The sequence below is a fragment of the Schistocerca piceifrons genome, chromosome X (assembly GCF_021461385.2).
Source record: "Schistocerca piceifrons isolate TAMUIC-IGC-003096 chromosome X, iqSchPice1.1, whole genome shotgun sequence".
NCBI lineage: Eukaryota > Metazoa > Arthropoda > Insecta > Orthoptera > Acrididae > Schistocerca > Schistocerca piceifrons.
This window is the reverse complement of record NC_060149.1, coordinates 370,669,044-370,685,437: the sequence shown is the minus strand read 5'-3', so window position 1 is coordinate 370,685,437 and position 16,394 is coordinate 370,669,044. Positions and strand designations below refer to the sequence as shown.

Genomic DNA, 16,394 nt, shown 5'->3' with positions numbered 1-16,394 from the left:
ATGACTCACAACCCATCCTCACAGCTTTTACCTCCTTTCTTCCAGGAGTGCTAGTCTTGCAAGTTTCACAACAAATCTTCTGTGAAGTTTGGGAGGTAGGAGATGAGGTACTAGCAGAAGTAAAGTTGTGAGAACAGGTCGAGAGCCGTGCTTTTGTAGCTTAGTCAGTAGAGCACTTGCCTCCAAAGGCAAAAGTCCAGAGTTTGGGTCTTGGTCCAGCACAACTTCCAGGAAGTTTCATGTCAATACACACTCCATTTCAGAGTGAAAATTTTATTCTGGAGACAAATGCTGTTGCTTTAATTATTGTTGTGCTTTCTGTAGCCTTATTTCAAAGACAGTCACAGAGTATTCTTGTTTAGATTAGATGAATTTTTGGATATAGTAAGTGGGTAATTTCCCCAACCCCTAAAAAAAAAGAAAGAAGTCATGTAATATTTTGTGTAATGTAATATCTTGTATAGACACCTTTTATTAACTTGACACGTTCCACATCATTACGAAGTGTCATATTCATGATCTATGGAACAAGTACTAATCTAATCTAATCTCTAGGCAATTCTTCTATTAATGATATGTTATGTAGAAATTCCAGCTCAATATTATGCCCTAGTTCTACATGTAAGTAGCTACGAAACATTTGTTTACCATGTGTTCGACAGCTAAGCCTTCACATATTATTCTTGAAATTTTGAAGTGTGTTTATTTGCACAGGCTGGAGCTTGGCCTCTTACGCAGACGACAATTACATCATTCTCAGTACCTAAGGAACTGGAGAAAGCTGTTCAAAAGGTAATTAAATGTGTTCTTTCCAAGAAAAATGCATGTTTAATTTTTATTATCTTTATGTGAAGCATTGCGTTAACCAAATGCTCCTCTGCTGAACAATAATAATGAGAAAAGTAAATCATTAGTGCATCTTTTTTTTTTACAGTTATTGGGCACACTTAAACAAAAATAAAACAACCACCTTCATTGATGTGCTCCTAAGTTAACTGAGAGGTACAGTACAAATAAGTCTGTGAGTGCAAGATATAGTTTATCACCAGCCCCCCCCCCCCCCCCCCGCTCTCTCTCTCTCTCTCTCACACACACACACACACACACACACACACACACACACACACACACACACACACAGTGTGAGGCAGGCACAAGTACAAAAGTTATATTTTGAAATGTGTGGAGCCCAGTGAAGTTTCTTCCGTTCCTTGCCTGTAGCAAAATTTAATATTTTTCAGGCTCTGTTAATACACATGCTAGACACTCTATATTCACCCTCTTTTATTCCATCTCCTTTTAATCTTCCGAGTTAGGCATATAATCCAGCAACATTACTTTTTAATCAGGATGATGGTGTTATTTTTATGGTGATAAACTGCCTGTTGTCTTCTGTCTCAGGTTCATTAGTCAACGTTTGTCTGATGATTTTTCTAGTGTTTCCTCAGCACGAGTGGCTGGAATTGAATTGTCAGTTTCACCCTCCATTGCTCGTAGTGAACTGGAGCCGAGCTCACGGCCACAGACTGTATGTACCTGATGCACTCTCCGCTGTTATTTCCAATGTGGTTCTCCTTTTGCTGCCTGCAACAGATGTTCGCTGCAGCACAGGAAGCCAGGATCTGTTCACTTTGAGGCTTTCTTCTTTTTTCTTGTAGCTATTTTCGTGTTTGTGTATTTCTAATGCTTCTCTGAACAAGAGGTTGAGATAGCTCTTCTCTACAGCCAGAACTTCTGTGTCAGCGAATTTTACTACTTGGTACGTGGTCAGTCTCTAACAGCGCATGCTTAGCCACGGCCGATTTCTCCACCTGCCCCAACCTCCAATGTAAGTTATGTTCTGTGATCCTGGTGTCGATTGATTGTCCAGTCATTCCAAAATAAACTTTTTCGCATGTGCATTGTATGTTGTGTATTCCCGACATTGCAAGTGGATCCCTTTTATCCTTTGCCGATCTGAGACACTCTTTGATCTTCTTTGTTGGTCTGTAAATGGTCTGTATGCTATGTTTGCACAATACACGACCAATTCTGTCCATCACTCTGGAAATGTATGGTAGAAAGGCTGTATGCGACATTTCTTTTTCTGATGTGTCACATCGCCAAGTGTTTAACTCTGTTATACATCTGATATAACTTCTGGAGTACCCATTGCTCCTCAGAACACTTTCCAGGTGGCACATTTTGCGTTTTGAGGTGCTGGGGCTCACATATTCATCTTGTACGCGTTGCAAGCATGTTAATCATTTCTCTTTTTCTGGCTCAGGGTTTTGCAGGTATTGGTCTGTGTGTGTGTGTGTGTGTGTGTGTGTGTGTGTGTGTGTGTGTGTGTGTGTGTGTGTGTGTTTGTTTGTTTTTATACGCTGTCCCCCACATTTCCACCATCCCTTGCGACCAGCACATCTAGAAACGGTAGCTTTCTGTCCTTTTCTACTTCCATGGTAAATTTTATGTTGGCATGGAGACTGTTCAAGTTTCTTGGGAAGTCAGCGAGCTGTTCCTCACCATTGCTCCACACGACAAAGGTATCATCGACATATTTTTACCACACCTTAGGTTTACAAGGTGCCAAATCCAGTGCCTGTGCTTTGAAGTGTTCCACGAAGTTGCCCACCACATGACTACGAGGACTACCCATGTCAGTGTCTTCACGCTGTTCATAGAAGCTGCCATTCCATGTGAAATAGCTCGTGGTGAGACATGCATAAAAGAGCCTTGAGAAGTCTTGCAGGAAAATGGAACCAATGTTTTCCAGAGAATCACTGAGTAGCACTTTCGTAAACAAAGAAGCAACATCAAAGCTGGTCTGAATGTCGTCTGGTGCAAGTTTTAGTTTCCTCAGCTTCTCAGTGAAATGTCCTGAGTCCTTTATATGTGTGTCAGTTTTCCCCACGTACAGTTGGAGCAGAGAGGCCAATTATTTCACCAGTTTTTACATCGGTGAGCCATGAGTGCTAACAATCAGTCTTTGTTGAATATTATTCTTATAGATCTTTGATAATCAATACAGCCGAGATGGTATGGCTTCTGTGTTGCCCAAGTTCCTCTGTATGTCTGCCAGCAGAGGAGACAATGCGGTGCATCGGATCTGCACTTAATTTTTGGTACATTGTTGGATCTAATAGGTTCCTGATCTTCTGCTCATAATCTTCGGTCTTCATTATGATGGTCACATTTCCCTTATCAGCAGGCAGTACCAATATATTCTTGTCAGCATTTAGATTCTTAGTAGTTTGTACCTCTTCTTTCTTCAGATTGAAAGCTGGTGGTTTTGCTCGGCGCAGTATCCCGACTGTTTCAGTGCATATTTCCTCTGCTCTTTCACAAGGAAGGGTCCGAATGGCCGCTTCGGTATTAGCAATGATGTCCTCCATAGTTATAGTTCTCAGGATGATAGCAAAGTTCTCCCCCCTTTCTTTGAAGGACAGGCTCTTCCTCTTCAGTCAGTTGTTGTTCAGTGGGTTTGACCACTGTGCATGGCATGTCAGGAATCACCTTGTCAGTCTGCTTCCGGCATCTTGCAAACATTTTCTCCTGTCGCTCAGTGCAGCGCTCGAGTTCATTCTGCATGCTCCTGTGAGTGATGCTGTCAGTCTTGACCCAGCCGTTTCAATGCATTCTGCTCCTTAGTTGATAGAAAATGTCCAAAAGTTCCTCATCCGTTGTCACAGATGTGTTATGCTTGGGTGATGGTGAATAGGCACTTGCATTTCAAGAACTTCAGTGTAGTACATTCATCCCAGCACCAAAATAGAAAAGCGAGAGAGGACATCAATTGCGCTTTCTTCTTCCATCATTGATCAAGCCGTCGGTACAACCTGCAAATCTCCTGTCTCGGGTTCTTTGACCGACGTTCATATCATGATTTTTCCTGATGTTTCACCAGCAGAAGTGGCTGGCATTGTCTAAATTTTGCACTCTATTGCTGGTGGTGGACTGGAGCCTAGCTTGCGGCTGCCGATTATATGTACATGGCACGCCAAATCATCAGATAAATGTCAGCGGAAGAACCTGAGAACAAACAAACAGGCAATTTGTCAATAACTGGCCATGAAAGCCTGAACAATTTTGTATTACACCTCTCCGGGGAGAAGATTTGCGGATTGTACAGACATCTTGACCAGTGACAAGAAGAAGAAAACGTGATTGGTGTCCTCTCTTGCCTTTCTGTCACGGTGCCGGGATGAAGGTAACACACTGAAGTTCTTGAAATGTGAGCATCTATTCACCACCGCACAACCACACTGTATCTGCGACAGAATGGAACGAGCTTTTCTTCGTGAGCGAATTCATATGACACGGAGATACTTGTAAAGAACGTATGAGGAACTCTTGGACAATTTTCTGTCAACTGAGGAGCAGAATGCATCGAGCCAACTGGGACAGGATCGACAGCATCACTCACAGGAGCATGGTGTATGAACTCAAACACTACACTGAGCGACAGAAGAAAAATATTGCAATGTGCCGGAAGCAGACTGACAAGGCAATTCCTGACATGTCACGCACAGTAGTCCACCTCACTGAATGACAATTGACTGAAGAGGAAGAGTCAGGCCTTCAAAAAGGAGGGAATTTTGCTATCATCCTGAGAACTATACCTATGGAGGACACCACTGCTAATACCAAAGCAGCCATTCGGACCCTTCCCTGTGAAAGAGAAGAGGAAATAGGCACTGAAACAGCCAGGATACTGTGCCGAGCAAAATCACTAGCTTTCAAACTGAAGAAAGAAGAGGTACAAGCTACTAAGAATCAAAGTGCCGACGGGAATATATTGGTACTGCCTGCCGATAAGGGAAATACGACCGTCATAATGAAGACCGAAGATTATGAGCAGAAGATCTGGGACCTATTAGATCCAACAATGTACCAAAAACTAAGTGTAGATATGATGCACCATATCTCATTGAATTCAAAGTGGTTTAGGAAGACGTCTTCTCTGCTGGCAGACATAAAGAGGAACTTGCACAACACAGACGCCCTAACATCTCGGCTGTATGGATTACCAAAGATCCATAAGGATAACGTTCCACTCAGCCTGATTGTTAACACTCCTGACTCACCGACGTATAAACTGGTAAAATACTTGTCCTCTCTGCTCCATCCGCATGTGGGGAAGGCTAATACCTACATAAAGGACTACTCAGGACATTTCATTGAGAAGCTGAAGCAAGTAAAATTTGCACCAAATGACATCCTGGTCAGCTTTGATGTTGTTTCTTTGTTTACGGAAGTGCTACTCAGTGATTCTCTGGAGCACATTGGTTCCATTTTCCCGCAAGACATCTCAAAGCTCTTTTATGCATGTCTCACCATGAGCTATTTCACATGGAATGGCAACTTCTACAAACAGCTGGAAGGCATTTGCCATGGATAGTTCTCTTTGTCGTGTGGTGGCCAACTTCTTCAGGGTACACTTCGAAGCACAGGCACTGGCTTGGCACCTTGTAAACCCAAGGTGTGGTACAAATGTGTCAATGATATCTTTGTTGTGTGGAGCAATGGTGAGGAACAGCTCGATGACTTCCTAAGACACTTGAATAGTCTTCATGCCAACATAAAATTTACCGTGGAAGTAGAAAAGGACAGAAAACTGCAATTTCTAGATGTGCTGGTCACAAGGGGTGGTGACAACCTGTGGCACAGCGTGTATCGAAAACACACACACACACACACACACACACACACACACACACACACACACACACACACACAGAGAGAGAGAGAGAGAGAGAGAGAGAGAGAGAGAGAGAGAGAGACCCCTCCAGCCAGAAAAGTGCATGATTAGTACACTCGTGATGCGAGCATGATGAATATGCGAGCCGCAGTGCCTCATATGCTATATGTGGCACCTGAAAAGTGTTCTGAGGAGCAATGGGTACTCCAGAAGTTACAGTATATTAGAACTATAACAGAGTCAAACACTTGGTGAAGTGGCATATCAGAAAAAAGAGTGTCGGGTACAGCCTTTGTGCCATACACTCCCAAAGTGATGGACAGAATCATCTGTATATTGCGTAGTCATGGCATAAAGCCTATTTACAAACTGACAGAGGAGATCAAAGTGTGTCTCAGATTGGCAAAGGATAAAAGGGACCCACTTGCAATGTCGGGAATAGACAATGTACTATGCACATGCAGAAAAGTTTATTTTGAAATGACTGGACGATCAACAACACCAGGATCACAGAACATAACTGACGTTGCAGGTTGGGGCAGGTGGAGAAATCAGCTGTGGCAGAGCATGCACTGTGTGAGACCGACCACGTACCAAGTAGTAAAATTCGCTGACACGGGTGTTCTGGCTGTAGAGAAGAGCTATCGTATCTGCTTGTTCAGAGAAGCTATACAAATACACAAACACGAGAATATCTCCAACAAGAAATAAGAAAGCCTCAAGGTAATCGGATCCTGCCTTCCCGTGCTACAGCAAATGACAGTTGCAGGTGGCAAGAGGAGAACCGCACTGGAAATGACTGCAGAGAAGCCCTTGGATGTTGGTGCAGCAGGTATATATAGTCTGCGGCTGCGAGCTTGGCTCCAGTCCACCACCAGCAATGTAGGGTGAAACTTTGACAATGCCAGCCACTCGTGCTGGTGAAACAGAAAAATCATGAGACGAATGTTGGCCAAAGTGCCCAAGACAGAAGCCAACAGGCAGTTTGTCAACAAGTGGCCACAAAAGCCATAACAATCTTGTATTTTTATGGTGTTAATCTGATTTCTTTAACTTTAATAATTACAACATATACAGACTTCCTAAAAGTAATGTAAATTCCAAGTAAAAGAGATCCTGAAAAAGTGTGGATTTTTGTCAGTCAATGGCTAGAAAGTAATTAGCTGAGGAATGTGAAAACCAGTAGCACTTAATAAAGCAACACAATAAGATTGCTGCAATTTCTTCCAAAACAAGCATTTTGGTTTCTGGTGTATTTCTCCCAGTGTCTTTGTCATTTTTTCTATATATGTTGGAAAGTCTGCTGACTGGTTTGATGCGGCCCGCCACGAGTTCCTTTCCTGTGCTAACCTCTTCATCTCAGAGTAGCACTTGCAACCTACGTCCTCAATTATTTGCTTGACGTATTCCAATCTCTGTCTTCCTCTACAGTTTTTGCCCTCTACAGCTCCCTCTAGTACCATGGAAGTCATTCCCTCATGTCTTAGCAGATGTCCTATCATCCTGTCCCTTCTCCTTATCAGTGTTTTCCACATATTCCTTTCTGATTCTGCGTAGAACCTCCTCATTCCTTACCTTATCAGTCCACCTAATTTTCAACATTCGTCTGTAGCACCACATCTCAAATGCTTTGATTCTCTTCTGTTCCGGTTTTCCCACAGTCCATATTTCACTACCATACAATGCTGTACTCCAGACGTACATCCTCAGAAATTGCTTCCTCAAATTAAGGCCGGTATTTGATATTAGTAGACTTCTCGTGGCCAGAAATGCCTTTTTTGCCATAGCGAGTCTGCTTTTGATGTCCTCCTTGCTCCGTCCGTCATTGGTTATTTTACTGCCTAGGTAGCAGAATTCCTTAACTTCATTGACTTCGTGACCATCAATCCTGATGTTAAGTTTCTCGCTGTTCTCATTTCTACTACTTCTCATTACCATCGTCTTTCTCCGATTTACTCTCAAACCATACTGTGTACTCATTAGACAGTTCATTCCGTTCAGCAGATCATTTACTTCTTATTCACTTTCACTCAGGGTAGCAATGTCATCAGCGAATCGTATCATTGATATCTTTTTACCTTGTATTTTAATTCCACTCCTGAACCTTTCTTTTATTTCCATCATTGCTTCCTCGATGTACAGATTGAAGAGTAGGGACGAAAGGCTACAGCCTTGTCTTACACTCTTCTTAATACGAGCACTTCGTTCTTGATCATCCACTCTTATTATTCCCTCTTGGTTGTTGTACATATTGTATATGACCCGCCTCTCCCTATAGCTTACCCCTACTTTTTTCAGAATCTCGAACAGCTTGCACCATTTTATATTGTCGAACGCTTTTTCCAGGTCGACAAATCCTGTGAAAGTGTCTTGATTTTTCTTTAGCCTTCCTTCCATTATTAGCCGTAACGTCAGAATTGCCTCTCTCGTCCCTTTACTTTTCCTAAAGCCAAACTGATTGTCACCTAGCGCATTCTCAATTTTCTTTTCCATTCTTCTGTATATTATTCTTGTAAGCAGCTTCGATGCATGAGCTGTTAAGCTGATTGTGCGATAATTCTCGCACTTGTCAGCTCTTGCCGTCTTTGGAATTGTGTGGATGATGCTTTTCCGAAAGTCAGATGGTATATCGCCAGACTCATATATTCTACACACCAATGTGAATAGTCGATTTGTTGCCACTTCCCCCAATGATTTTAGAAATTCTGATGGAATGTTATCTATCCCTTCTGCCTTATTTGACTGTAAGTGTGGTGTCACCGCCAGACACCACACTTGCTAGGTGGTAGCCTTTAAATCGGCCTCGGTCCATTAGTATACGCCGGACCCGCGTGTCGCCACTGTCAGTGATTGCAGACCGAGCGCCGCCACACGGCAGGTCTAAAAAGACTTCCTAGCAATCGCCCCAGTTGTACAGCCGACTTTTCTAGCGATGCTACACTGACAAATACGCTCTCATTTGCCAAGACGATAGTTAGCATAGCCTTCAGCTACATCATTTGCTACGACCTAGCAAGGCGCCATTGCCAGTTTATATTCAGAGTGTAATAATGTCTAAAGAAGAGCGATGTTCTCCAATTGTGGATTAAAGTTAAGTATTCCAAGAACTATGTTCTTTTCTTTATAGGATAATTACTTTACCTTGTTCCAGACCTCACGCCAATTTGCGTGAGCTTAAGCGTGTGCCTTTCGGCTTCCTATCATAGTGAGTTGGCTGTTTTGCCAAGTCACAACAGTAAGTCCTCCAAAGCTCTTTTAAATTCCGATTCTAATACTGGATCCCCTATCTCTTCTAAACCGACTCTTGTTTCTTCTTCTATCACATCAGACAAATCTTCACCCTCATAGAGGCTTTCAATGTATTCTTTCCACCTATCTGCTCTCTCCTCTGCATTTAACAGTGGAATTCCCGTTGCACTCTTAATGTTACCACCGTTGCTTTTAATGTCACCAAAGGTTGTTTTGACTTTCCTGTATGCTGAGTCTGTCCTTCAGACAATCATATCTTTTTTGATGTCTTCACATTTTTCCTGCAGCCGTGTCGTCTTAGCTTCCCTGCACTTCCTATTTATTTCATTCCTCAGTGACTTGTATTTCTGTATTCCTGATTTTTCCGGAACATGTTTGTACTTCCACCTTTCATCAATCAACTGAAGTATTTCTTCTGTTACCCATGGTTTCTTCGCAGCTACCTTCTTTGTACCTATGTTTTCCTTCCCAACTTCTGTGATGGCCCTTTTTAGAGATGTCCATTCCTCTTCAACTGTACTGCCTACTGCGCTATTCCTTATTGCTGTATCTATAGCGTTAGAGAACTTCAAACGTATCTCGACATTCCTTAGTACTTCCGTATCCCACTTCTTTGCATATTGATTCTTCCTGACTAATGTCTTGAATTTCAGCCTACTCTTCATCACTACTATATTGTGATCTGAGTCTATATCTGCTCCTGGGTACGCCTTACAATCCAGTATATGATTTCGGAATCTCTGTCTGACCATGATGTAATCTAATTGAAACCTTCCCGTATCTCCCGGCCTTTTCCAAGTATACCTCCTCCTCTTGTGATTCTTGAATGGGGTGTTCGCTATTACTAGCTGAAACTTGTTACAGAAGTCTTTCTCCTCTTTCATTCCTTGTCCCAAGCCCATATTCTCCTGTAACCTTTTCTTCTACTCCTTCCCATACAACTGTATTCCAGTCGCCCATGACTATTAGATTTGCGTCCCCCTTTACATACTGCATTACCCTTTCAGTATCCTCATACACTTTCTCTATCTGTTCATCTTCAGCTTGCGACGTCGGCATGTATACCTGAACTATCGTTGTCAGTGTTGGTCTGCTGTTGATTCTGATTAGAACAACCCGGTCACTGAACTGTTCACAGTAACACACCCTCTGCCCTACCTTCCTATTCATAACTAGTCCTACACCTGTTATACCATTTTCTGCTGCTGTTGATATTACCCAATACTCATCTGACCAGAAATCCTTGTCTTCCTTCCACTTCACTTCACTGACCCCTACTATATCTAGATTGGGCCTTTGCATTTCCCTTTTCAGATTTTGTAGTTTCCCTACCACGTTCAAGCTTCTGACATTCCACGCCCCGACTCGTAGAACGTTATCCTTTCATTGATTATTCAATCTTTTTCTCATGGTAACCTCCCCCTTGGCAGTCCCCTTCCGGAGATCCGAATGGGGGACTATTCCGGAATCTTTTGCCAATGGAGAGATCATCATGACACTTCTTCAAATACAGGTCACATGTCCTGTGGATACACGTTACGTGTCTTTAATGCAGTGGTTTCCATTGCCTTCTGCATCCTCATGTCGTTGATCATTGCTGATTCTTCCGCCTTTAGGGGCAATTTCCCACCGCTAGGACAAGAGAGTGCCCTGAACCTCTATCCGCTCCTCCCCCCTCTTTGACAAGGCCGTTGGCAGAATGAGGCTGACTTCTTATGCCGGAAGTCTTCGGCCGCCAATGCTGATTATTTATCAAAATTTAGGCAGTGGCGGGGATCGAACCCGGGACCAAAGACATTTTGATTATGAATCAAAGACGCTACCCCTAGACCACGGGTACATCTTGTTGTTGTTGTTGTGGTCTTCAGTCCTGAGACTGGTTTGATGCAGCTCTCCATGCTACTCTATCCTGTGCAAGCTTTTTCATCTCCCAGTACCTACTGCAACCTACATCCTTCTGAATCTGCTTAGTGTATTCATCTCTTGGTCTCCCTCTACGATTTTTACCCTCCACGCTGCCCTCCAATACTAAATTGGTGATCCCTTGATGCCTCAGAACATGTCCTACCAACCGTTCCCTTCTTCTGGTCAAGTTGTGCCACAAACTTCTCTTCTCCCCAATCCTATTCAGTACTTCCTCATTAGTTATGTGATCTACCCATCTAATCTTCAGCATTCTTCTGTAGCACCACATTTCGAAAGCTTCTATTCTCTTCTTGTCCAAACTATTTATCGTCCATGTTTCACTTCCATACATGGCTACACTCCATACGAATACTTTCAGAAATGACTTCCTGACACTTAAATCAATACTGGATGTTAACAAATTTCTCTTCTTCAGAAACGCTTTCCTTGCCATTGCCAGCCTACATTTTATATCCTCTCTACTTCGACCATTATCAGTTATTTTGCTCCCCAAATAGCAAAACTCCTTTACTACTTTAAGTGCCTCATTTCCTAATCTAATTCCCTCAGCATCACCCGACTTAATTAGGCTACATTCCATTATCCTTGTTTTGCTTTTGTTGATGTTCATCTTATATCCTCCTTTCAAGACACTGTCCATTCCATTCAACTGCTCTTCCAAGTCCTTTGCTGTCTCGGACAGAATTACAATGTCATCGGCGAACCTCAAAGTTTTTATTTCTTCTCCATGAATTTTAATACCTACTCCGAATTTTTCTTTTGTTTCCTTTACTGCTTGCTCAATATACAGATTGAACAACATCGGGGAGAGGCTACAACCCTGTCTTACTCCCTTCCCAACCACTGCTTCCCTTTCATGTCCCTCGACTCTTATAACTGCCATCTGGTTTCTGTACAAATTGTAAATAGCCTTTCGCTCCCTGTATTTTACCCCTGCCACCTTTAGAATTTGAAAGAGAGTATTCCAGTCAACATTGTCAAAAGCTTTCTCTAAGTCTACAAATGCTAGAAACGTAGGTTTGCCTTTCCTTAATCTTTCTTCTAAGATAAGTCTTAAGGTCAGTATTGCCTCACGTGTTCCAGTGTTTCTACGGAATCCAAACTGATCTTCCCCGAGGTTGGCTTCTACTAGTTTTTCCATTCGTCTGTAAAGAATTCGTGTTAGTATTTTGCAGCTGTGACTTATTAAGCTGATAGTTCGGTAATTTTCACATCTGTCAACACCTGCTTTCTTTGGGATTGGAATTATTATATTCTTCTTGAAGTCTGAGGGTATTTCGCCTGTCTCATACATCTTCCTCACCAGATGGTACAGTTTTGTCAGGACTGGCTCTCCCACGGCCGTCAGTAGTTCCAATGGAATATTGTCTACTCCGGGGGCTTTGTTTCGACTCAGGTCTTTCAGTGCTCTTTCAAACTCTTCACGCAGTATCATATCTCCCATTTCATCTTCATCTACATCCTCTTCCATTTCCATAATATTGTCCTCAAGTACATCGCCCTTGTATAGACCCTCTATATACTCCTTCCACCTTTCTGCTTTCCCTTATGGACTGTGTAAAATGGGAGATGGGTCAACTGCATTATTCAGTTTTTCACATTGAGGGAGAAACCTGCATACATTGTGATAAAGAAATGTGGTTCATTCCTGTTGGGGTTGTGCAGTTTTCAGAATTGTCACTTTTTTGGTTTCATCAATACTCAGTGCTGGTAAATTACGTCAAGTTACTTTATTAATCATTTGGCCAGGAAAGTAGTGCTGATGCTAGACAGTAACATCACATGCCTATCCCAAAATAAAATTATTAGTCTCAGTTGGGATTTCAAAAGGTTCTTTCCAGACAACAATGCTACTTTTAAATCTGTAAATTATATTACACAAAATTTAAACGACAAAATACTGCCATCTGTTATTTTCTGTGACTTGTCTAAAACATTTTATTGTGCAGTTCATAACATTCTCCTAGAAAATCTCAAATATTATCATAGCAGAGAACTTATTGGTAATGAGTTAACATCCTATGTGACTAAAAGAATGCAGTGTATCACATTAAGAAACCCAAGGAGAGAACACAACAAAACATCATCTTCAGAATGGGGAATAAGCACTTAAAGTGTGTGGCGGGATTACTAGTAGGTCTGCTGTTGTTGTTGTTATATGTAAATGGCCTGCCACATACATCTAAGAGAGAGAAATATAAAATTAACCTCAAACACAAACTTAAATTACATCTCCCCGACAGTTACTCCAACTCTGTCAAAGAATATCACATACAATGATTTATATACAAGATAATCATGTAAGTGGCCAGCACTTATAATACTTAACCATATTTTTCACTGAGAAAATTGCAAGACTGACTCATCCCACATTATATGGAGAAATCACAATTGTGTTGCATGGTACAGGAAGTAACTGAACTAAAAATTACGTAACCTTTAACACAATGCAACATTACTGTACCTTTTTTTGGCTGTCTGTAGCCATTTATTTCCTACAGCTGAGCAAGTCTGGTTAGTCCCACTATAATATGATAAGAACTTTTTACTATGCAGGGAGCATGGGAATGGAATGGGGCACTAGTAAGATCAGCTCAGAGACCTAAGACACACAGAATGAAAAGCTGACATTTGTCGTTTTCTATCTAAATGCATGTTAGTAATTTCATTCGGTGTTGTCATTTTATTCTAGCAAATGCTAATAGGTCTGGATTACTGCTTTACTTCTCTGTGGTTGTCTTTTGGATCTATAGGGGATCAAAATTCACTATATGTACTGCTGAAGAGTGTAGAACATACTTCATTATTGTGAGGATTTCCAGTCGATTTGTGCTCTTCATGTATTTGGCACCTGTAAATCCCAACTTACTCCCCAAATAGAATCATCCAAATTGCTCGTGGTTCAGTTCAGTTCAGTAGGTACATAATTGAAAGAAGAAATGTTGTCCATTTACCCAGGTGACTAAAATAAATTAAAAACAGAGCTAGGTGATACAGCAACCAAGAGGGCTCATCAATCAGTGGTGTAAGTAGCATACCGGCAAATTTTACCCTCTTTCAGTATTAAGTCGTCATTGAAAAGGAACATTGTGTGTGTTAGACAGTGACTCTTGAGAATAGGAACCTACAAACTCTAGTGAGTCTTACCGAGCGAGGTGGCACTGTGGTAAGACACTGGACTAATATTCGGTGGGACAGCAGTTCAAATCCACAATCAGTCACCCAAATTTTGGTTTTTGGCAATTTGTGATTCCCATAAATTACTTCAGTCTAATGCCAGGATAGTTCTTTTGAAAAGGTACAGCAGGTTTCCCTCCCTATCCTCCCCATTTTGAGCTTCTCAGTCTCTAATGCCCTTGTCATTGATGGAACATTAAATTCTAATCTTGCTTTATAGTCAATGTTGTCAGCAAATCAAGCATAGTAAGCTCCCTCACACTACTCCTGATGAAAATAGATCACTTCAGTCTGTCTGCTTAAAAAGTTTTCTCACTTGGTAAATGTTTGGAGCTGTATGCAACATTTGTGTTAATTCTCACTTTAAGGATGCCTTGTTTTTATTTGCTGACAGGTTTGGGATTTCTACTCAGCTTTATATTCAGTATCTGTTATAAACTGTGCCATGACTGACATCATTGTATAATTGTTCATAGGAAGTTTCTTATATGACTGACTGGTATTTCGGGATACATTTTTAACTTGTCATGGGTGTAATGCGAGAGTCTCTTAACTTCACTCTTTTGTCAAAAGACTGGCAAAATAATATATATAATTATATGACAAGTTCATTATGTGCTAACTGAAACTCAAACCTGAAATCCCTGGCAGTACACCTCCAGTTACACTAGTCTTTCTGGATTGATTTACAGTTTCAACATTCCAATTACTTGCTTCATTATCGTCCAAGCCTCTACTCCACTACAAGTACAACATGGTTACTGTAACATTGTAAAATGGTTGAGACATTGTTATGTTAATTGGAAATTTAGTGTTTATTTTCTATGTAATAGGAAGCAAATGGAGACGAGATATATTTGAACCATTGTTTGTAGCTCTCTGTATTAGTTTGGTTCACTTAGCTGTAACTATTGTCATTTTGTGTAGTGTTTGAAAAGTATTTAGTTTTTAAATATAGAGCTTTGTGGCACTCATTTTTTTTTTCTTTTTCAAAAAAAGAAAAAATTGAAATGAGGTTGATAGTATGCTGAAAGTGGAGAACAACAGTCTGTAGAATTCTCTCTTTAAGATATTATTGGGTTGGCTCATAAGTTGGTAGCATATTTGTTTTGCATGTTGGTATACCGCTTGCTATGGGTTTATTTATCAATTCTCTTTTTTTAGTTTATAGTTCAATATTGCTATTTGAGTTTACATATTGTCACTTGGAGATAGTGAGTGGGACTGCGGATGCTAGAAACTGGAGTGCCAAGTGGAGAAATCAGAACATTTCGGACAGACATTGAGTTCAATAGAGGATTAACAGCAATGGAGCCAGCCAGAAACATTTGCGCTCTGTATGGGGATAATGCCATTGGACAGAGCATGACAAGAAAATTGTTTTCTCATTTTAAGGAGGATCATTTTGACATTAGTGACTCTCCATGTTCAGGAAGACCTTTGGGGTTTGATGAAGCTGGCATATGTGATGAACTGTGATCATTCCACCACTGTACGACATTTGCATGCAGTGGGGAAGGATAAAAAATCAGGTGTGTGGATACCGTGTGCTCTAAACCAAAATCACAAAAATCAGCAAGTGGCCTTATGTGCATCTCTGCTTGCTCACAAGTGACAACACTGGACTTGCATTTGGGAGGACGATGGTTCAAACCTGTGTCCGGCCATCCTGATTTAGGTTTTCCATGATTTCCCTAAATCACTTCAGGTAAATGCTGGGATGGTTCCTCTGAAAGGGCACGGCTGACTTCCTTCTGCATCCTTCCCTAATGTGATGGGACCAATGACCTCACTGTTTGGTCCCCTCTCCCAAATAAACCAACCAACCATAAACAGTACCACCCATTACTATACTGTATCATTATTGGTGATGAGAAATGATGTCTTTATGCTAATGTAAGGAAAAGAAAGGAATGGTTGGCCCTAAACAAAGCAGCAATTCCCTGTACAAATACCTATGCACACCTAAAAAGGATAATACTGTACATCTAGTGGAACAGTGAGAGTGTGGTGAACTACTGCGACTGATGTAAATGTTAGAGGAGAATATATTATTGATGACTAAAGTGTCTGCTATGTGTATCTGTTGGGTTTATTAAACTTAAGGAGAAACATTAGGAACTTGTGCACCAACCTAATACATAACTATGCAAAGTGATGACAAGACAGTAACCTTAGAACTGCCTGTAAACGAAGATTGATGTTTAACTTAATGAGGTCATTAGTGACGGAGCACTAGCTTGGATCATGCAGGAAGTTAGCTGTGGCCTTTTCAAAGGAACCATCCCACAATTTTCAGAATACTGTATCTCCAGTGTCTTGAATCAGTACAGCACACTCATTCTGTGTTACATCCTGCTTA

The 16,394-nt window shown here is 41.3% G+C and overlaps 1 protein-coding gene across 2 annotated transcripts in view; it reads left to right on the top strand.

Annotated features, from left to right (window-relative positions):
• LOC124721576 (cullin-2) overlaps positions 1-16,394 on the top strand; it is a 186,042-nt gene that overhangs the window by 119,269 nt on the left and 50,379 nt on the right. For both annotated transcript variants that reach the window (XM_047246619.1, XM_047246618.1), the window contains exon 11: positions 715-792. In XM_047246619.1, the coding sequence (XP_047102575.1) occupies positions 715-792 (78 nt within the window). The remainder of the gene's footprint in view (positions 1-714; positions 793-16,394) is intronic.